The 25,093-nt window shown below is 34.8% G+C and overlaps 1 protein-coding gene across 2 annotated transcripts in view; it reads right to left on the bottom strand.

The window, feature by feature from the left end:
- LOC145243914 (sialin-like) overlaps window positions 1–25,093 on the bottom strand; it is a 285,719-nt gene that overhangs the window by 128,694 nt on the left and 131,932 nt on the right. For both annotated transcript variants that reach the window (XM_080107027.1, XM_080107026.1), the window contains exon 7: window positions 8,549–8,670. In XM_080107027.1, coding sequence (XP_079963153.1) covers window positions 8,549–8,670 — 122 coding nt within the window. The remainder of the gene's footprint in view (window positions 1–8,548; window positions 8,671–25,093) is intronic.

The following is a 25,093-nucleotide window of genomic DNA, read 5'->3' as shown; positions in this document are numbered from 1 at the left end:
TAGGAGCCTTCTCTATCATGTCTGAAAGTCACACAATGCTTAACGAGTGAGATCGGAGATGTGCCGCTGTACAACTTATGCTCTCTACCACTCTAAGTTATAACAACACAACCATTGCCAGCACCCTCAAAATGCTTCACTGGATTGCCACAGATAACATGGACATGTCCAGGGTAATTAAAACCAAGTTTCCAGCAACGGTTATAGTCTTTGGTGTGGTTTCAAGTGAGAGCCACATCCTACTACCTCACATCTTCGAAGTTGGCTTGAAAATCAACATCAAAGTGTACCTGGATGTGCTGAAGAGTGTGATGATCCCCTGGTGTAATCAGGTGGCCGCTGGCAGACCCTGGGTGGGTCAGCAGGACTCGACACCAGCCCACAAGTCCAAAGAGACCCAAAAGAAGGTTTGCTATAACTTTGTACCCTTCTCTCACTGGCCCCACCTCCTTTCCGACCTGAACCCACTGAACTACTTAATTTGATCATATGTCGAGAACATCACCAACATGACCTCGCACAATGTCTAAGCCAGCCTGATTGCCACCATTTGCTGAATATTTGCCGAGTATTTGCAGAGATCCCACTGGCAGTTGTGGAGAAGGTATGTTCCCAGTTCCGGACTTGTATCGAGGTGGTGATTGAGGCTGAAAGCGGCTACATTGGACAGATGTCAGCTCTGCCACATAATCAAGTTACCAGAATTGATTGTTTCAATAAAAGTTTTAAAATAAAGCTGTAATGTTATTTTCTTTAGGGTGACAAGTTTATTGTTCTATCCTGTAGATACAGATTATATGTTAAAATAAACCAGTTACTCAGCATTAATTTTCATGGCACGTGATATCCAAGTTATGGTAAGATGCAAGTAATCGTCTTTATTTATTTTCACTCTGGTTTCATTTTTTGGTTAATCTCAAACTGGTTCTCCAACATTAATTGCATTTGGAAATATTTTCAACGAACCCCTGGAGTCACAGCAATAAAAAAAAAAACAGTTTAGTTTTAACCAGATTCTTCCCCTGTTTCTCATCTTGCAAACAGAATAAATAGATTAACCACAGATAGCAAAATTATGGGTACTTAGAAGCTGCACTGCATCTGTCGTTGCATCAGAAAACAATATAGAAATTGGAGTGTGAGAATTTATGCTACGATCTAGATAAAGCTTTAACTCTTTAAAGCTGAATATCTTAAAACAGGGTCGACAAAAGAGTTTCAAATCTAATTGGTCCTGCACTATCAGCCAAGCTTAAACCTCTGTCCCATCACTGCAATGTCGCATGTATGTGCCTGTTTTATAAGTATTTTAATGGAATGTGCTCTGATGAACTCATAGCACTCGTGCCCCCTCGACAGACATATACTCCCATTTAACCTAACAAGTAGCAAATTCTCACCCCTTTTACTGTTGAGGTTTCTAGAAAATGTCAGAAAACCTTCTATTATAATAAAGAGAAAGTAAGTAAATACAATAAATGTATCGATAAAAAATATGTTTTTAAAAAAAATTCACTTTATAATAATGCCAGATACTTTTTATAATTTGTGGGTTGATAGACTTTGGAATTCTCTCCCTGTTTCTTGCTTCCCTTACTATACTAACCTGCAGAAGTTTAAATGTAATGTGCACAAACACCTTGTTGCTCAACTCCCTACAGTCCGCTGTTAGACATGATCCCAAATTACACTAGTCAATTATAAGAGAGAGTAAGCAAGTAAATGCAATAAATATATTTATGTATTGTTTTTATTGATAAAAAAATGTTTTTAATAAAAAAAAAATAATTTACTTTATAATAATGCCAGATACTTTTTATAATTTGTGGGTTGACAAAAAAAACTGTTCACTTAGTTTAATTTTTTTTATCCTTCAGACTGATAGCCTTTGGAATCCTTCCCTGTTTCTTGCTTTCCTGATTGTAATAATCTGCAGAAGTTTAAATGTTATGTGTACAGAAATCTTGTTGCCCAACTCCCCACAGTCCCACGATCATGTTAGACACGATCCCAAATAGTAGCCCCTTACGTTTCAACTGGCAATATAGTGTAAAAAAAAAAAATTCCAAATGTGTCTCTTACATTCAGTCTCATTTTTCGAGGCCCTTTTGTCATCTAGTTTTTATTAAAACAGTTTAATTTCAATTTCAATTAAAACAGTTTTTATTATCAAAGTAATATTCCCTAAATAATTGTTTAATTAGGATGCACGTTCCAAAATTAATGCCTCCTATTCTTATTCCACCCAAATGGATCAGAGGGGATTGCAAATTGCATTGTTATGTATTCATGACATAAATCTTTCATGTTTGTCACAGATATTGAAGGTGTGAGATTCTAAGAAAGCAACCAATGGACGTGCGTCAGAAGCAGAGAAGCGGGATTGAAGTTCTCCATGGAAAAAAAAAATTAACCAATCTACATTAACTGGCACTTGTTGAAAGTTCATGAAGCCGATGTAGATGATGTCAGCTCATTGACAGAATGTGCTCCAGACTTTTATGACCAAGACATCAAATAGACTGGCAAAAGCGCATTGAGAATCATGGTGACTGTGTAGAAAAATAAATTCTGGAGAACAAAAGGTCGCTCATTTTAATGGTACCACTCCCGTCTTTATAACTCTTCAATGTTTTAGTTTTCACATAAAAAAATAGAAGGCTTAAATTTTGGAACGACTCTCATATTTTCATGCATTTTTTGTGCCTATTGTACAGAAAATGCTTGACTTACGACAACCCAGAGTTATGTCGAAATCACAAAATTTGTAAAATCTCAAAACCTTCAGAGAGCATATAAATGCACCACGTGTGTCTTTAACACATCGTAATGTTAGTTAATGCAAAAGTTAAGCAAAACATAAAGATACACAATTGAAATTATTAAGTTGGCAAGAATGTTATTTATGGATTTTTTTATTTTGATTTCAAATGATGTATTTTCAAATAGATTTTCGTTGTAATACTTTTACTTTATATATTATTATAAGGGGCATTTTTCGCATTATCTAATCGTTTAAATTACAATCGTTTTTAAACAATTCTATCTTCTTTTCAGAGCGTTGAATACAAGATGGAAAAAAAGCAAATTTGCACAATTTTCTTATTTCAATCTAAGCTAAGTTGAAACAGCTCGCGATATCAATGAAGCATTTGGCATAGGAACCACTACTGAACAAACAGCACAATGGTGGTTTAAGAAATTTCATGGCAGTGACGAGAGTCTTGAAGATAATGAGTATAATGTTCGGCCATTGGCTGTTGACAGCAATCAATTAGTTGAAGCCAATCCATACACAACTGTTTGAGAACTCGCTTCTGAGTTAAATATCATGTATACAACGATTTCCAACCACATGAGAGATTGAAAAGACAAAAACTTGATAAATGGGTGCCTCATGAATTAAACGACAACTAAAAGAAGCACTGTTATGAAGTGTCATCTTTTCTTCTTTTATATTTTGTGATATATTTGTCCCCATATATAATATTTTGATTGCAGAAATTCCTCTCGGGACCAAAGTACTGTAGGTTTGCAACAACAGATGGCACATACAAATTTATTATGTCTAGACTATTAGCAACTATCTTATGTAACTTTAGAACAACATTTAAGACACATTTTGTCATTTAAAATACTACATTTTATCCCGAGAGCATCACCATCACAATTGCACCATCTTTAGAGGAAGTAGTTTCTATTTTTCCCTCTAAATATTATGTCCTACTACCGTCCCCAATCATCACCAGGAGGAAATATACACATTCAACAGATATTATGCTTGCACCCTTCGTAACTGGATCATAAACTCATAGGTATAACATAGTCTTTCCCTTTTCCAATACATAAATAATAAAGTCTCCCCAGTCTAATTCCACTCATTCTGATTGGCTGAGCTCTGACCATTTCTATATGCTGAATTAACGGTATTTGTATGCTAAATGAACACTAATATACTATTCAAATATGGCGTCACAATGATACCTACTTTTGCCCTCTGAGTAAATTGCTGCAGTCATTTTCTTACATTTTACAGCGTCAACAATATCTACACTTGTTTTTATTTCCCCTCTCTCTCTCTCTCTTTCTCCCTCTCTCTCTCTCTCTCTCTGTATATATTCTTCCCAACTCCCTCTCTCTCTCGCTTGCTCTATCTCTTGCTTGCTTTTTACATTTCTTTTATGTGCTGAAGAAAAAAAAAACATTTCATGCTGTCAACATTATCTACAACAGTTTTTATTTTTTCACTCTCTTGCTCATTTTACATTTTACATTTCTTTTTATGCCAAGAAAAAAAAACATTTTATAGCATCAACACTACCTACAATAGTTTTTATTTCCTCCCTTTCGCTCGCTCGCTTTTTACATTTCTTTTTCTGCCATAAAAACACATTTTACAGCAATGTTTATTTCTCTCTTGCTTTCTTGCTTTTTACATTTCTTCTTATGCCGAAAAAAAAAATTTTACAATAGTTTTTATTTTCTCTTTCTTTCTCTTCTTCTTCTGTATATATTCTTTCTAACTTTCCTTCTCTCTCTCTCTCTCTCTCTCTCTCGCACTCGTTTTTCTCACACTCTGATTATTATTTCTCTTGCGTGTTTCTGTGTCTGTGTGTTCATTTTACCATGCGGCTAGCTACAATAAACTGCTACCACAAAAGCAAAAAAAAAAAAAAGAAAATTTATCTGCATATTTTTCATTTCGCCTTTACTTACATATTCACAGATTGTCCTGAAGCAACAACTTTAGAAGCTGAGGATAATAGTTTACAAATAAATAAATAAATAAATAAACTATTTTCGTTTATTAATTAACTTAGGGATAATTTTCTATAATGAAAAAAAAAACAGTTTGCAACACTAATTCCTTCCTAAAAATTTGAAATCATTTTTTCAGGCTGCTACATATAATCAAATAACTTTTACTCGCTGTCTTATTCATCAGGAGGCCCTTGCATAAAAAAGTAGCACCAGAATTAAATGATGTGCTTTAGGATGCTGTTCAGATTATACGTTTTGTTAAGACTCATGCCATTAAGAGCCGCTTATTTTCAAATCTCTGTAAGGATACGGATTTCCATTATACAAATGTATTATTATATGGATATCAAGCAGACAAAGTTTAAGAAGATTATAGTTATTGAAGGATGAAATTAAAATATTTTAAACTGAACAAAATCTGATCTTTCTCCTTTTCTCAAAATGATTATTCAAGCTGTGTTATTTGCCAGATATTTTTGAAAAATTGAATCATCTCATCTTGTCTCTTCAAAGAAAAAATTACGATATATTTACTTTTAATGATACAATTGAAAGTTTTATTAAAAATATTGACGTTTGAGAAAAGTAAGGTAGAGAAAAGGGTTCTTTCAAAATGGTTTGCAGTATTGACAATTTGATAATTTGATAATTTTATAATTTGATGATTTGATAATTTGATAATTTGATAATTTTATAATCTGATAATGTTATAATTTGATGATTTTATAATTTGATAATTTTATAATTTGATAATTTCATAATTTGATAATTTTATAATTTGATGATTTTATAATTTGATAATTTCATAATTTTATAATTTAATAATTTCATAATTTTATAATTTTGTAATTTGATAATTTCATAATTTCATAATCGAGAAAGATGATTGTAAAAACTATATCGCAAAAAATATTATTGATCACTTAAAAGCGTTAGAAACACAGTTTCATAAATATTCTGCATCAAATATTGATTTTAAAAAAGTTGTCATGGATTCAAAAACTATTTTTGATTGGCTTGAGTGAGATTGACCACCTGTCATACAAAGCTCAAGAGGAATTTGCTGAGCTTTTGAGTGACTCAAACTTAAAACTAGATTTTATCAAAAAGTCCTTGACTGAATCATCAAATATTGCGCCAAGATTTGATTTGTTATGCAATAAAAAACAAGCTCATAAACAAATGACTTGTAACCATAAACAGCTGAAACAACGGTCGCGAAAAACTCACACTCATAAATGGGGTCGTGATAAAAAAAAGTTTAAGAAGGCCTTATATAACATAACAGCTATTCAAAAAAAAAAAATAAACCACAACTTATAAAGTACTAACCTGGGTGCCCGGCGTTGCCTGAATGTTTGGAACTGTGTGTTGAGCAAAAAAAAAAAAGTGGTAGTAGGTCGGCAGGCTCAAACCCATACCGCAAAGGAGGAAAAGAATGTGAAAAAAAAACATGAGATCCGTGCCTTTGCGTCCATTGCCAAACCGGAAGTGGTGAAGGTTTAAATTAAGGCTAGACAATCGAAAAGAGGGGATGGCTGTCGAAAATATCGGCGAAAAAGCGACCCCTCCCTGTAGAAAAGTGCACAGTTGAGGGTGAGGGTGAAGGAATTAATGTTTTTAGCCAATTTTTCGATATTTGTTGTCCGAAGGGTAGAGCTTCAAAAGTAAAAACCTGTCGCCTCTTTCGAAAGCTTTAGGCAGACATACATACATACATACATGATGATTGCAACGTCTTGTCAGACAAATGCCACTCCCTCAGACACTTAAAGTCCATGAGCCCAAAAATGACTTCCATCGCCACAGGACCATTTTAATAGACAAATGCCTGAGGGAGTATCTATACACAGATGATGTTACAGAGTCTTAGCATTGTACAACAGCTAAGTCATTCTCTCGGTTCCAAATGTTGAGATCCAGCAACAAGCAAGAGCAAGATAGCCAGCAATAAGCTAAACTGCAGACCAGCTTAATGCGGGTACTGGTCTCCCGCTTTATGGTTTTTTAAATCAGAGATTTGCTTCTCCTAGAAAGGTTGCCTTCACTACGGCTTATGGGAGCCCTCTCCACCTCAACACACACACAAACACATATGGTGCTAGTTGGCCATTGACCCCGAAAAAGGGTTCATTCGCCCTTTGGAAGGTCTTGTTTTTAATCCTTCAGGGAGACATACATACATCTAAACAGACAGGTGAGATTTATATTATAGACTAGTGGGGGTACCCAGCGTTGCCCGGGTGTTTTGAGGTGTGTGTGGTTTTGGGTAAATCAAAACAAAAGAATAATAAAAAATCGTTGCCCAGGTGTTTGTGTCGGGGGGGGGGTAGTTTAAAAAAAAAGTTTTGGTAGGTAAGTAGGAAGGATTGAACCCGAAGCCTTAAGGCGAAGTTGGAAAATAAAGTATAAAAAAAAAACGGCCACGCAAGAAATAGTAATGGATACATGTTTGAATTTATTTAAGTATTAAGAATTGGCTGGTGCCCGTACATAATGAGTTAATGAGGTCAACTTTCACTGTGAGTCAAGTACAATAACCATTGCCCCGATCTTTTAAAAGTGTTTTCAAACCTCATGAAACAGTTGACAAACAGATAAAAATCTGATAACTCCCCCCAAGTACCAATTTTTACCCCTTAGTAGCCCTTTCTTCCGAATGAAAACCGCTTAAAAAGTTTTACACATGTCTGAATACCCTATATACTAAATTTAGAGTCTGTAGATCAAAAATTCGTTGAGTATTTAAGTTGAGAAGTGTCCTCACACACACACCTATTCTCACTTTTATAGATATAAAGACTAATGGATTGGGGGAGCACTCAGCCTTGCCCAGTCATAAAATATGATTAAATATATTATAATTCATGCAGATTTCCTATTTATTATTACAGAGCCAATTCTCTATTGAATATTATATTGTACCTAATATATAGTACCGATTTCAAAATTTGGAAAAAAAGAAATGACTTTGGTGCCATCAGCTTAAATCAAAACCAAAACATTCAGCACTCCAGCCGCATTCCCTATCATCTTGACAGAAAAAAAAGATTTTTAATTAAACCACTTCAAGTTATGAATGAATTTGCACATGTGCAAAAGTAATAGAAATTTATTGGCAAATTAAAATGAACATTTTGCATTGCAACATGCCGATATATGTCTGCACGCTTTATTCATCCATTCAAACAACTTACCCAGTCGGAAAATATGCTTAAATATACTTTAATTTATGCAGAGTTCCAATTTATTATCACAGAGCCAACTTTCTATTGAATATTATATTGTACCTCATAGTTCTGATTTCAAAAGTTGAGAAAAAAAATGACTTGGATGTCATCAGTTAGAATTAAAACCAAAACATTGACAGATAAGAAAGATTTAAAATAAAGCTATGAATGAATTTGCAACCGGCACATGCGTCTTGCCTATCCGGCGTTCGAACACAGCTCCCCGGTCTTGCTGACTTGATACCTTTATCTATATCTTTTCACCCACGTATGCTAATTAGTGGGCGTCTCCACAACAATTACTATTTCCTGTTAATTTTAGTGTTGTGTGACCAGTAGTTTAAAAGTTTATCGGTTAAATATTTACATTTAAGCTGACAGATACACATGCATAGATACATCTACTGTTTTATTTACATAGATTTATTGTTGCTATTGTCTTACAAAGTTATATATTATTTATATTTTTATGGTGGTCATAATTTGTTGTTTTGTTTTCAGCAAAAGAATTTGACTTTTTCTTGCTGTTTGAAATTAAAAACTTTGAGTTATCTTACCTTGTTTTGTCCAATAGACTCTTTAATGTATTTCTTTTCTTCTTCCGAAATCCGTGGGTGTTGATCTGGCGTACTTGCTGTCAGCAACATCCAAAAGACGAACCAAATGATACCCAAACATCCTAAGACAGACAACAATGGCGTGAGGGTGATTAAGAATACGATTCAATACAGCAATGTCATTCAGACAGCGGAGACCTCTAGCAAGGCGAAAAGATACAAGAAATAATTTTATCAGGAAACAATTTTCTTCAAATTTTCCCCTCATCAGAACTGATTCACCAAAATAAGGTTGACAAGAAAGTTCTTGCGGTTTTTTTAACTTTTAAATTCAGACGAATATATCTCGGTTCAAACAAAAATTTATTGATCGAAATAAGCACCATCAAAATCAATACACTTTTGCCAATGCTAAACAAGTGTCTTTATGCCAGTAACGTAAAAATCTAGCGTTATGGTGGCGATGAAGTTGCTGAACGTGTTTGTGATACTGCTTATATTTTTAAAGCATTTCTCACACAGAAAGTTTTCGATATGTTTGAAAGTAGTCAGTAAGTAAAAGGCCTGGAGAGTATTTGTTCAACTTCGACTGCGTTGGTTTAGCAATGTGTGGTTAAGTATTATCGTGGAGGAGAATTGGGCCTTTTCTGTTGACTAATGGTAGGTGTTGTTGTCAAAGTTCCTGATGTATTTCATTCATTTGTTGATAGTACTTCCCGTCGTAATGGATTCGCCTGCATTGAAAAAAATTGTAATTGATGAGACCGGTTGCAGACCACCAAACAGTTAGCATGACCTTCTTTTGGTGCAACTCTGACTTCGGGAAGTGTTGTAGAGCTTCGTCGGCATCTAATCACTAAGCTGAGCATCGCCGATTGTCATAAAGAACCCATTTTTCATCGCAAGTCACAACCCGGTTGAGAAATGGGTCATTCTTATTGTATAAATGTAGGAAAGATGGCACTTCATAACGGCGTTTCTTTTGGCTATTGTTCAATTCGTGAGGCACCCATTTACCAAGTTTTTTTTCTTTCCAATCTCTCTCAAGTAATTGGAAATCATTGTATACATTACGTCTAATTCAGAAGCAAGTTCTCGAACAGTTGTGCATGGATTGGCTTTGACTAAGACTCTTAATTGATCATTGTTAACATTCAATGGTTGACTACTATGCTCACCATCTTCAAAACCCTCGTCGCCACCACAAAATTTCTTAAACCACCATGTGCTATCTGTTCAATAGAGGTTCCTATGCCAAATGCTTCAATATCCTGAGCTGTTTCAGCAGTTATTTTAGCCTAGCTTGAATTCAAATAAGAAAATTGTGTGAATTTGTTTTTTTTTCCATCTTGTATTCAACATTCTGAAGAGAAGATATAATTGTTTTAAAACGATTGTAATTTAAACGATTAGAGCGAAAAATGTTCTTTAAATGATATATAAAGTAAAGGTATTATAACGAAAACTTATTTGAAAATACATCATTTGAAATTAAAACAAAAAATTCCACAAGAACATTCTTCTTAATCTAGCATTTCATGAAAATGACAACATGTGTTAACAACATTAAAACTTCTACAAGAGGGGGGTCATCATTTATTAAAGCATGAAGGCCACTCAAGGATAAGGGTTAATGAGTGTAAGTTAGCCAGTGAGAAAATACTGTAATGATCGATATTGAAAATTGGGTACAATTTGATTATTTACGGTGATGGTTAAAAAGAACTTGTTTACATTCAACTTGAAGATGACCATGTTGTAGTTAGCTGGAAAACAGAGTTCCACAAGTGAATAGTTCTAGGAAAGAAACTTTGTTCATGGAATTTGGCTTTGGATTTCCTTTACTTTTGTGGTGAGGTGGGATAGCATGATGGAGTACAGGTAAAATTCTCTCATCCCCCCCCTCGTCAATCTTTCACGAGAAACACCCGTCTGGCTGAAACTACTGTCAATAATTTTCCCCACTCTTTATCTGTGCCTAAATCCAAACGTAGATTCCATGAGCAGAGATTCTTTCTCAGAAGTGCACGACTGTGGAACTCTCTTTCGTTTGCCTGTTTCCCACCTGACTACAACTTGGATGTCTTCAAGTCCAACATAAACAAATTCCTGACAAACCGCCCCCTTAAGTAAGACACCCTATCAAATCTCCAATACTAATGATTACTACAATACTATCTCATTGATTACTTTACACGCAATAACCCTTATCCCTGAGTGGCCTTCGGGCCTTGATAAGTGGTGACCCCCATGTAAAAAAAAAAAAAAGTGGTCACGTTTCGAATTTTAACTCGAAACATACACCACATCTAGCCACACTGAAGAGCCATAGGCAAAACAGCTTTCTGTCGATGATTAATATATCTATTAATAGACTTTTTAGTCCATTAAAAACTGGTAAAAGTTATAGCCTGTTGATTTAGAATGAGTACTTGATGTCAAATTGATGGTTGGATGTGATTAAATTTCTGCAAATTTTTTACTTAAATACTAATCCCTATTAATCCCTCATTATGCAATGAATGGATACCATAATTCTTAGTTCGCTGTACCTTATCATAACAAAGGTGCATATAAACTTTCAATCAGATCGGCTCAGTATTTTCTGAGAAAAACTGGAACAGAAAAAGAGAAATATAATGTAGACTAAACTTTTTAGTCTGTTAAAAACTTGCAAATACCCTATATACAATGTATTGTCTGTTGATTTAGAATGAATGCTTGATACCAAATTAATAGTTTTAAATTATAAAATTTGTGCCCATTTTCTCATTAAATACCAATCCCTATTAATCCTTAATTGTGCATGAATGGATACCATAATACTTAGTTCACTACAGCTTCTCATAACAAAGGTCCATGCAAAATTCCAGTCAGATCAGCCCAGTAGTTTCAAGGAAAAAATGGAATGGACAGACAACAGATTAAGAGAAATATAATCTCTGTATATTACAAAAGTGAACTCGTCTAACTGTAGAACGGTCTCTACCAAATTACTCTGTCAATTTTTTACCTACAGACTTGATATATGGGGTATTCAGACCTGCGGAACAAAATCGATTTGTTTTTTAGCTGACAAATAGCTGCTAAAGCATCAAAATACTCTACACATATATAAATATACATTCGTACATTAAACTGTGCTAATTTGTCAAGTTTGATATGCATGTGTTGTCAGATGGTAGCAAATACTGGTAGAGAGCTAAATGTTTTGGTTTCGAGTCTGTTGTGTGTCAATAATTCGGTTAACGCGGTACTAGTTTGGAGCAACTGGTTGTGTTCTGAGTTAAGTGCATTGAGGTCAAAAGTTTAAGACTGACAGGTTTCAAACTCATTGACTTCCATTGACAACGCATTGCACCTGCATCCTATCAGGGGGCACGAGGCAGGTCAGTGCGTTTTGAGTGCAAAACAGTTAATGAGAGTTACCGCTCACACATACACCTTAAAATAAATAGGGATGCATGTGTGTTTCTAAGCTAGTAAATCGCAGTTAGTCAAGAGTTAATGGGGAATCGCAGAGAGTTCTTTAGTAAGATTAGAATCAGTCAGAAAAGGAGAGAATCATGATTTAAGAATGAGAAAACGAAAAAGAAGAAAAAAGATTTGAATCGATTCAGCAACGGAATCCAAAATAAAGACTTTCTTCAAACAATAAAATCAAGCTGTGCAATTTTTAATTTTGGAGATTAGATGTGAATGCTTGTGTTATGTTGATTAATCAAGCTATTATTCTCATCTTGGGTGTTGTTAGCACAATGTTTTGGACGCTTCTAATTACAAAATCATAGAAAAAGAAAACATGATATATGCCCATCCCAAGGGAGGTAACTTCACAATAACAAAAAACTCTTTTTTCTTAGAGTTGCTCCTCTTACATCATGTTTTTTTTTTTAAACCAAAAATATGCATGGGTATCAATCCTCTGTTTCGTAAAACACTTCTTTTTTTTCACTAATATTAACAATTAGTATAGATATTCCTAAAAAATTGAGCAATAGGAAATGTTTAAAAAATATCTTAATGACCCCTGATGATTGAACCTTCTTTATGATCTACAGACCCACCCTCAAACAAACGGTTTGAATTCTTGTAATGCAGAGCCAACCCTCTTTTGTCTTAGTAGAAAAGAAGCATGTTCTCAACACTTGAAGAAGGTCGCAGGTTGCAGCGACCGAAACGTTGTGCTAATAACACCCAAAATGAGAATAATAGTCCAATTAATCAACGTAACACAAAATCAAGCTGTGTTTTTGGGGAGCAGGCTTAAATCGTTGTGAGGGGGTACCAACAATGAATGGAGTAAAGGATATGTGTCTTAAGATCTCCTTATATATGACACGCACACACACACACACACACACATGACTGTTACACACATTTACACACACAGAAGACAACCATGTCATAATTATATAGACACCACATACGTAAGTATACATACACAAGAATATATAGACCTGGGCATGCAACAATCTCCATGACGGTATCGCAGAATCGTTATCAAAGACGTCCAGTTTGTGCAGATCCGACACGTTCATAAGCCACGTCTCACAACCATAAAAAACAATGGTCCTCACTATCACCTGATAGATGCATCCCCTTGTGTCCAAGCGTATTTCCTGTCATGACCACAAAGACAAGTTTAGACAGAAGAATGCAGATTGCACTGTTCCTAGTCTCCATCCAATCTCAACCACTGCCCACCCAGTTGATGTGATAGTAAAGTCAAGGTAGAAAAAGGAATCCACATTTTCTATGTGAATTCTATCCAGTGTGAGTGGCTGCCTAGTACCCAGGTCAATCAGCAAGGACATGACCTTTGTTTTGGAGGCATTAATGTGCATACCTAATCTGTAAGCGACAGTCTTCACTCGGTTGAGTACAGTTTGCACCACCTCACCAGTCGATCCAAGCAGGACGATATCATCTACATAAGCAAGGTCAGATTCGATCAGATTTCGCCCAATCACAGCGCCCTTGACGAGTTTCATTGAGGATATAATGGATCGCATAGTTGAAGAGAGTCAGGAAAAAGAGCACAAAGCAATGTCTGACATCACCTCAAATGTCTCTGACTTTTCACCATAGTCCCATACATGGGCCCTTCGTAGATCAATAGTAGCTTTCAACAATCCTAAAAAGTTATGCCGGCATACCATCTGCCTGCATGATTTGCCAACAACAGAGTCGAAGGCAGCTGCAAAGTCAATGAAGCAGAGGACGATTTTCAAGTGTGCGCTGAATGTTGAAGATCTGGTCAATATAACCATTACCTGGTCAAAAGCCATCTTGAGAAGGGCGCGTATGGAACTCACAGACATTTTGGAATCGGCACAACAGGAGAACTGCAAAGATCTTTACCACAATATCAATGAGGCTTATTCCCCGGTAATTTGAGCAGATTTTCCTGTCATCCTTTTTGAAGAATGGGAGAAGCAGTGCCTCGCTCCAATCAGAACGGGGGCGTTTCAGTACATCTAAATGACTTGAAGACTCATAGAACCCATGGGGAATACATCTTGCGCACGGCATTGTAAGTTTCTGTTGGAATCCTATCCTTACGAGGAGCCTTGTTGTTTTGCAGGCAGTGTACGACATCTCTCACCTCACAGCGAAATCGCTGGAATAGAATTTTCTAATTAATATTAGTAACTCACACGTTCATCTTTAAAAAGCAAATAGTCAACATAAGATGCGATAATGTTTATTTCTTTTTTAAAAAAAAAACTTTAATAAAAATTAAAGTTTCCTCTCAGTAACCTCTTGCAATTGGTGCTATTAAATCATAAACATTTCACTCCCAAACCTTTTAAACATTCTACTTATAAAATTTCTCTAATTATTATTATTACTATTATTACTATTATTATTATTATTATTATTATTAACTCATACTTCCATAATTTTCTAAATTAAAAAAATACTTTTAAAAATTATTATAAAGTATTTCATTATTCTCAGCTGCGTTCTAAATAAATTGACAGCATCTATTTTCAATGATGATGCCATTCAAACCACCTTGTAACTTCAGTGTTCTTTCAGCTTCAAAATAATGTCACGTCTCAACATAACACATGTGCACAGCTCGCCTTCTTCAAAACAACCCCCCGTGCTTCAGACAGCTTGTTTATTGTTTAATTTGCATGCGATCGGTGAGAATTTGCGTTGAAAATAAAATCAGCTGTGCATCACCATTTTTTTTTTTTTTTTCTTTTATTAAACAGTTGAATCCTACAAGACGCACAGATACGTGGACGTTTTTAGGCAAGTGATTTTCAAACTCGTTACAATTTTCTCTACATCAGCAACGATGCAAATATTTAGTTTTTGCTGAAAACATCATTACCTGAATTTTTTTTTAGATTAGGATTGATTATTCGTTTTATTTGGATTCTTTGGACTACTGTTCTCATCTTGAGCGCTATTTTCACAACGTTTCGGTCGATGTAACCTCCGTCCTTCATCAGGTGTATCTTGTAAAACTCAAAAACTTTTCTGTTGAACTCAAGAATCTGCATGGAATTTCAGACAGAATCCTTTATTACATCGGGGTAGCATGCTCTGGTTTCGTCAGCCATGACTGGATAGAAGTTCTAAGTAATTTGCAATTGTATTTTGAGTGTAGCCCTCACTGAGGATTGAACCTTTAACCTGCAGTACTTTATTTACTACACTGTGGGTCTTTGCATTTAAGTTGATACATTCTTATTCATAGAAGTGCTACAATAGTAAATACTAATTTCCTTTACCTACTTATTTAAAATAACATTTACCATATCAAAGAAATAAGAAACAAAACATTTTCACTTGAATAACAAACGCGTACATGTGTGTTTGCACATATGGGTGTCATAACATGTGATAATAGTTTTTCCTTTCAGTAGAAAAGGCTAAAAAAAAAAAATAAACACATACAATATATCTTTTTATTTTGGGGGGAATTGCAATATGTTTTCATTATTTTATCACGAAGTTGCAATTTGTTTACAATGATGGAAAAATGAAGATACACATATCTAAGGCCATGGCAGAAACCCTAGAAAATGATCTTCAGTTGGTAGTGGAATGGGGTTATAAGTGGATGGTAACATTAAATGCTACTAAGACAAAGCTTCTTTCCTCTGACAACTACAAAAAAAACTTCTCAACCACCGAGTGGCATTACAAATAACACCCTACCTGAAAGTTTGACACCTGAATATGGTCGGAAGTTCCATCGACTGTCTTGTCTTTTTCTCTCTTATTTTCCCTCTCTGTCCTGTTTCAACCAAGTCTACCGACCTGACCCACAAACCCCAAAACCTCAATCATGACAAATGTCAAAAAAAGAAACACGAATAAACCTAGAACCCAATCCACCAACGTAGACCCCTACTATCAGGTCTCCTTCTCCAACATCAGGGGTCTACGTTCCAACCTTCCAGAGGTTGAAACACAATTACAGGAGACGAAACCGGACATATTCTTTCTAAGTGAAACTGGCATAGGGTCAACCACTTCTCTAGACGAATTCATAATTAAAGGATACTCCAACTTAACATCTAAATCTGACCCCCAAGATCGCCATGGCCATGGAATATGTGCCTACATCAAAGATGGCTTTCCATGTGGTAGGGATATCTCCAGAGAAGACCCTAATTTACCTTATATGTGCTTTAGGGTTGCACTAGATTACACCACTGCATTTATATTTGCCCTCTATCGCCCCCACAACAGTGGAGTTACTATCTTTAAGAGCATATCTGAAAATTGACCACATCCTGTCTGCTCATCCTTCGGCTAACATTCACATTTGCGGTGACTTCAATGTCCATAATGTGGAATCGCTGACCCACTCAAATAAAACCGATGACGAGGGGAGGTTTTTTCATGATTTTGCCATTGCCTATGACCTCACTCAGATTGTTCGCAAACCCATCCGTGTGCCCGATACACCCAGTCAATATGCAAGCCTTCTAGACCTTTTTCTCACAACTTCCCCTGAGCTGTGTTCATGTTCCGTTCTATCCCTCTGGGATCCTCCGACCACTCTGTTGTAGCAGTTAAGATAAAAATGAAATGTAATAAGTCTTCAGACATACCTCTCCACCGTACTGTATATCGATACTCTATGGCTGACCGGGATAGCTTCCATACATTCATATCTGATCTACATCTGTATTCCATGTTTAAAAAGGATGTGTCCTCTATAGTATCAGACCTGACCGAATGGTTAATTATAGGCATAAACCGATTCATACCATCCAAAAAATTCCAACAAAAATGTAACAGCCAGCCATGGTTCTCCCCTGAATGTGCTGCTGCCAGTGCGCACAGAAATCACTTTTTCCATAGCTACCAACGTAATAGATGTACTGAGACTAAAGCTGCTTTCAGGACTGCCAGCAACCACTGTAAAAGAGTAATAAAACATGCAAGAGAGCTATATGCTCAATCTGTTAAATCCAAAGTAGCTGAGCAGCGGCTTGGTTCCCACCAGTTCTGGCAAATAGCAAACAGGATCTTGAACAGAAGTGTGTGTTCTATCCCAACTATCATCAATGGACCTGAGGTCATCTCGTCAGCATCAGACAAGGCCAGACTATTTGCCAAGAACTTTGCAGCTAATTCTACCCTATGCGACAATGACCATCAACTCCCTGTATTTCCTCCTATAACAGACAACATGCTATGCAACATACAAATATCTGTGCGTGAGGTCGCCAAGCTAATCAAGAACCTTGATTCAAGTAAAGAAACTGGCCCTGATGGCATTCCAGTTATAGTGCTGAAAAAGTTCCAACCAGAACTTACCCCCATACTTACAAAACTGTTTAAGCATTGCCTTAAGGAGAAGTGCTTTCCAACACCCTGGAAAACCTCATCAGTATGCCCTGTATTTAAGAATTCAGGTGAAAAGTCATCTCCCTCTCAGTACAGACCAATAAGTCTCCTGTGTGTCATGAGTAAGTTGTTGGAATCCATATTAAATAAAGAAGTAGTCAACCACCTCAACAGAAACAACCTTCTTAGTGACATGCAATATGGTTTCCGCTCTTCAAGATCTACAGCAGATGTGCTAACGGTTATATCACATAGGATTAGTGAATCTCTTGACAAAGGTTTCGTTTCCAGGGTAATTGCTCTTGACATATCGAAGGCCTTCGATAAGGTATGGCGTAAGGGCCTACTTCACAAGATTTCCAGCTACGGTATTACTGGAAATGTTTTCTCAATCATTAAATCATTTCTCTCCAATAGGTTCATAAGAGTAGTGGGTGATGGGCAGAAATCAGAGGCCCACAGTATTAATGCTGGAGTCCCCCAGGGGTCCATCCTGGGCCAAACTCTCTTCCTGATCTACATCAATGATCTCCCAAAACACATACTTAAATCATTCGTTGATATCTATGCTGATGACACGGCCATCTATGGCAACACATCAAAGCCCGTAAATGACAAAGTTCTCTCTAATTCTCTGTCCTCTGATCTTGAGCACATGGTACAATGGGGGAAGAGGTGACTGGTCACTTTTAATGCATCCAAAACCAAGCTTCTATCTTTACATTATCAATGCTCTGATCCCCATCTGGCATCAATTGAAATGGATGGCTCTCGTCTTGGAGAGGCTCCATGTTTTGACAAGCTTCTGGGCTTGACCTTTACTCCTGATCTGAAATGGAACACGTACATCAAATCTTTTGCCAGGGACGCTGGGAAAATGGTGGGATCTTTCTACCACTCCAGAAAATATCTCACTACTGATGCAATTCTTTATCTGTATAAAAGCCAAGTACGTCCAAGGATGGAGTACTGTTGCCACATCTGGGCAGGAGCTGCCTTGACAGAGTACAAAATAGACTTTGTGGTTTAGTGGGGGATGCCCTTTTCTCTTCCCTGCAACCTCTCTCCCACAGAAGAGACGTTGCAAGCCTATCTTTGTTTTATCGCTATTTCCATGGCAGGTGCTCGTCTGAGCTCCAATCCCTCGTCCCCCCCCCTCGCCAATCTTTCGCAAGAAACACCCGTCTGGCTGAAACTACTGTCAACAATTTTCCCCACTGATGAACGCCAACGGAACATATTTTTAGCGGTTAGAATATTTTAGTAAACGCCTAATTTAAAATTAAGCAAAGATATATAAAAAAAAAGGGGGAGATAATCTTATTTGTCTAATTTTATTATCAAAGAGAAATAATTAGCGTTTATTCTTTTTAGATTATATAATATAAGGGGAACTTACTGAATTTAGTAATTTTAATTATTTATTTATTTATTTATTTATTGAAATTAATAAATATAGTATAGGTTAAACTTAAATAGATATTTAAATAATATACAATAATGGTAAATATATCAGATAAACTAATATTAATAATAATATTGATGATTAAAATTTTATTAATAAGGGTATTAAGTTATAAATTAAAATTTCAAGATAGATTTATAAGCAACATTTTTAATGAGTTATGGTGGTTTATATTTGTTAAATTTAAACCAACGTTTATGACTGTATGAAGATATAAGTTCCTCTCTTGAATTTAGGAGGGTGGTTCTATTTTTGATATCGTCATATTTTAAAATCTTTAGGGCCTCATGCATACAAAGTGCACAGAATCTATCTCCTGGCGCATATTCTTTATATGATCCTATTATTTGCCATTTCAAATTGAAGGAAATATTCTTATCATTGAGTCGCCAAATATGTTTAGATAGAGTGGTTTGGTTCAACAGGGGGGGGGGGATTTTTAAAAGAGTGCTTGTGGGTTGAAATCCTATGCTTAATAAGTCCAGATGTGTAACCGAAGTATATATATATATATATATATATATATATATATATATATATATATAATTATAAAGAGAGAGAGAGAGAGATGTTTTTATTTGTTTTTGTTAGCGATACTTTCTTGAATGAATTCAAGTATTTATACAAAAGTGCACTTTTTACCTAAATGCTTGTTGGGAATAATTTTCCCATTGACCAATCTGGTACTCCCTTAATGGGGAGCGGCATATATATTATTTTTAAAATATAATTATCCACTGACACGTGTTTCGTCGTCTATGACTCATCAGAGTGGCTGAATCTAGCGAGACTCGAAATTGGGACCCCATGATAAGAAGCTTAAACCTCTACCACGTGGCTGCCTCGCCTGACTACTAAATGTATCGCGTTTTTATGTAGATGTTTTTATTTGTTTTTGTTAGCAATACTCTCTTGAATGAACTCAAGCATTCATACGAAAATGCATTTTTACCTAAATGCTTGTTGGGAATAATTTTCCCATTGACCAATCTGGTACCCCCTTAATGGGGAGTGGCATATATATTATTTTTAAAATATATGACAAATAAATGACAAAAGTCTATGATTCAAATTTCAAGATGTTCACCATCTTACTATTTATTCCTTTAAGTATATTGATATTCACAATTCTTGGCAGCACCTGTTTCGTAGCGCAAGATCATTCATTTAATTATTATATCAATCAATCCTTAACTCATCAGAAGAAAAAGCACTTGTCAATTTATCAAAAGAAAATAAATGCATATAGGCATGATTACAAAATCTGAAAATTGGAGGATAAGTTGCAATTTTTTTTTGTTTTTTTTTTTTGTTATATGCTCTGTAATTACATCGAGCTTCATAAATTAAAGGATTGGTATGAATAAAAGGTGAAATATAATTGCAGAAACATACTTCCACATAAATATATATAAATTTATGTGGATCGTCCTCTCCAATGAATGCCGAGGGTAACCACCCGTTACTCTCTTCTTCACACTTTGTATATACCACTCCCTGTAGTCCACCCATTTCAGAACAAAAAATAACCGTGAGCATTGCAAACATGTTGAATTAGTTCCTGCCCCAATTTTTATTCAAATATTGTCTTTATTCAAATACGCTCTACTTAAGCTGTTTTATCAACAGAACACGCACATTATATGTGTGTGTGTGTGTGTGTGTGCTCGCACGCGCGCATATATGTATATATAACATAATATATAGATATATATAGATATACAGACGGAAGGAAAGAAGGAAGCCACATAACATATGTGCACATACATTGTATAAGTGTGTGTGCATGTATGTATGCATAATATATATATATATATATATATATATATATATAACATATATATATAGTATCTATCGATACAAGGTTTGATAGACAAAAAGTGGTTTTCAAGCCAATTGTTAAACACAATAACAATTTTTGTGCTTTGTTCAAGGGAAAAGATTATTAAGTAAAATACATTCGTACAGAACCGAGAGGGTCAGGGTGGGGTTAGAGACAGAACAAACATCCGGGTATCTTTATGGGGATATGCACACAGTTTTTGTGTCCTTTTCTTTTCAGAATAAAACGTTTAATATTTATTTAAATCATCCCACTTTCTGAAAAAGAGCATAATCCCTCTCTCTCTCTCTCTCTCTCTCTCTCAATATATATATATCTATATATATATATATATATATATATATATATATATATATAAAGATGATTGATAATTTATAATTAAAATTAAAAATTAAAAATCTGTTTCATAAGGAAGAACAAACAAAACCACAATTTTTGTGCTTTGTTCAAGGGAAAAGATTAAGTAAAATGTCTTCGTACAATATTTTATATGCGTGACAATATGAAATGAAATGCATACTTACAAGCCTCCAACTTTCGGACACAGAGAAAAAGAAACTCATTCTAAGACTTAATATAAAACACATTAACGTAAAAATATATTCGTTGATTTTGTTTGTTCTTCCTTATGAAACAGATTTTTAATTTTAATTATCAATCATCTTACTCAATATTAAAATAGCTCTAGGACATATATGCCTATCGAAATTATTGGATATCTACATTACAACGAGCACTCTTTTCTTTTCTTTTAATTGTATTAATTAATTTACTAATACATTAAAATATACTCTGCTCTTTAGACTCTAATACATTAAAATATACTCTGCTCTTTAGACTCTTGTTCTAATCTAATATGATATTTTGATTAATGCAGATTTCGTATTTCTTATATTAGACCCAATGTATTTAAAAAGTTTTAAAAAAAAAATAGCTCATGCGCCACCACCGAGAATCGAAACCAAAACGTTTAGCTTACGATTTACTTTTTTCTTTGACATTAATGACTGACCTATGAAGACATGTTTGATGCAAAGCTAAAAATTAAAACATGAATCAAGAGCTATTACGTTGTGCATGCATATTCGTAATGCCGTCGTTTGACCTTCACCTGGAAAATTTTATTTTTTTAATTTTCGCACCGACTTTCTCCGGCTAAAACTCAAATATAAAGTTTTGCATGTGTTCGAATACCCTATATGCCTATAGTTTCATGTCTGTAGACCAAAAACTGACAGAGGAGTTTGGTATGTAAAATGTTTAAAACAAATATATATACATACATAAGTATATATAGAAAGAGTTTTGTGTTTACTATAACCTTTTTACGCAAATATTACACAAGTATAAATCATGTCGAATATCCGCATGAATATAATTGCACGTAATAGATAACTAAAGATGATCATCCCATAAGAAAGGTTTGGTTATTTTTTTTACGGCATATCAACCCTTTTCGGGTTATTTAATGCCGAATCCAGTTATTTTGGAAACAGTTTTTATGCTTCAAGTTCTTTATATCTTCAAATGTTTATTTTTACAGTTTGGTTTGGTTATTTTACGGCATATCAACCCTTTTCGGGTTATTTAATGCCGAATACAGTAATTTGGAAAATAGTATTCATGTCGCATCCGCGACCCATATATAACAAAGTTGTATTTTCTTTTTTAAATAAATAGAAAAAAATGGGATACTAATATGAATCTGAATACACACAAAAACACAAATTTTATATAATTTATAGGAGCACATGTGAATGCGACGGTTGTAGGTTCGATCCACGGCTGAGGAAAGGTGTATGTCTAGCCGCACTGATGAGTTGTGATACAAGGAAACACTACTGTATGTGGATGACAATTAAAGCCACCCCCCTCTCTTTGGGTAGAGCACTTTGTAAATATATTTTCACCCAACGCGTATTTAAGCTATTAAGCTAAATCCACTATAAATTTGTTTGTAAACAAACTGATGATTAGAGGACTGTTGCGACGGGCGGGTGTGGATTTAATACACACTCGAGGAGAAATATTTACGGCATTGATTCGTGGTCCGATGGTGAGAGCTACCGACTGTCAATGCAACAGTTGTAGGTTCGATCCACGGTTGGGGAAAGGTGTATGTCAAGCCGCACTGATGAGTAATGATACAATGAGACAGTACTGTATGTGGATGTCATATATATATTTTCTCTCCTCAAAAATTAAAAAGGTCTGGAACCTTTTTAATTTTTGCATTTTAATTTTTCTTGCCTGATGAAATCAAATATGATTGAAACGGTCTGCACATCGTAGCAAGATATGACTGTATTTTGCATAATAAAAAATATATATATAATTTGCTCTCTTTGATTGAACAACGACCCTTGCTGAAATTTAATTATTCTTAATTTTTGGATATCTTTCTACCCGGAATATATATATATATATATATATATATATATATATATATATATATATATATATATATATACCTGGTACGAATTCGATTTTGTTTTTTGCCGATAAAAATCACTGCTAAGGAGTCAAAATTGATAAAATTGGACTTGGAAAGCATAAGCCAGTTTTAAGTGCTTCTTTATACATTCATACGTTAATGTCGGTTTTGTTTGGGGTTTTTTTGTTTTGTTTTGTTTTGTTTTTTGGATTCAAGCTGATAGCACCCAAATCATTTTATATTTTACTTTTGAAATCACTACTATATACTGGGTACAATATAATAATCAATAGAGTATTGGCTTTACAATAATGAATACGAAATTCGCATAAATTAAAATATCATATTTAAGCGTATTTTGTGACCAGGCCATTATATATTGGGTACAATATAACAATCAGTAGAGAATTGCATGTATTATAATAATATATTTTATGACTAGGCAATGCCGGACGGCCTTCTAGTATATATATATATATATATATATATATATATATATATATATATATATATATATATATATATATATGTGACTTTGTTTGCCTGTCTGTCTGTGGAACAGTCTCAAACAAACTACTTTATCAATTTTTTAGTCTAAAGGCTTAGAACTTGATATATAAGGGATTCAGACCTGTGAAAAATTCAATTTGTTTTTTCGCTAGTAAAAATAGCTGCACCGGGATCAAAATTGAAAAGGATTGGAACTTGGCAGGCATAAGTCAGCTGACCGTTTTTGTTCGCCACATGTGCAAATATACATTTATACCTTTAATAATGTTACTTTTAACGTTTTATATACATACTAGGGGAGGGTACCTGGCGTTGCCCGGGTGTTTGGAGGTAAATCAAAACTCCGGGAAAATTAAAAAAAAAGTTTTGGTAGGTGAGTATGAGAATCGAACCCGAACCCACGTTTGAATTTATTTAATTACTTAGATTTGGCAGGTGTACGTTTTAATGACTTAATGAGGTCAACTTTGACTGCGGGATAGTATTTCATTTACTGCGGGAACGCTTTTTTATTTTTATTTCCCCAAGATGTTGGGGCGGGCCAGCTCCACTTGTCAAAATTGAATAGCAATTGTTTGATATAAGGAAAATATATCCACACTGATCAAAGCTGATTGCTTTCGGACATTTCTGGCGATCGCTACCGGAAAAATACCGCCAGAATTAGTGTCGCTTTTATTAGGAAAAAGCCTAATCCACATGAGGCGAGTGACAAATGTTGAATATTTATCTTCCTGAAGTCGAGAAAATTAAATAGCCAGGCGAGCTCCGTTGTTAACTCGGAGATATTATGATTTATATGTGATATAAAAAGTTTTAAGAAGTTGCGAACCGACCGACCGCTTCTCTGAAAAAAGCCTTTCTTGGACATACACAAAACGCGAACATACATACATACACACATTTTCGCTTTTATATATATAGATGGACTAAACTCAGATAGTAACAAATGATACTGAAAGGCTATATATTTTGGTTTGATTCTAGCTGATGGGATCCAATTCATTTTTTATTTATTTTTTATTTTTTTTCAAATTTTAAAATCACCACTTCATATTGGTTGTAATATAATAAGCAACAGTGTATGAGTTCTAAATGATAAATATGAAATCTGCATAAATTGCAATATCATATTTTAGCGTCTTATACAACCAGGCAACGCTGGACAGACTGCTAGTTATATAGATATATATAGTAAGTTATGAAAATATATATAGCCATTAAGCTATTTTTCTGCTTTGTTCAAGGGAAAAAGATTATTATCTAAGATATATTAGTACAAAACCGAAGTGGGGGGGGGGTAGATGTTGAACAAATATCCGGATATCTTTATGGAGATATGCACACAGTTTTTGTGTCTTTTTCAGAATAAAAAGTTTAACATTTAAATAATTTCACTTTCTGAAATAGAGCAGAATGATATATATATATATATATATATATATGTATATATATATATATATATAT

This window comes from Euprymna scolopes, chromosome 22, assembly GCF_053919585.1.
Source record: "Euprymna scolopes isolate OS-2025 chromosome 22, ASM5391958v1, whole genome shotgun sequence".
Taxonomy (NCBI): domain Eukaryota; kingdom Metazoa; phylum Mollusca; class Cephalopoda; order Sepiida; family Sepiolidae; genus Euprymna; species Euprymna scolopes.
The sequence above is the reverse complement of the archived record's forward strand: the minus strand, read 5'-3'. Positions and strand labels throughout refer to the sequence as shown.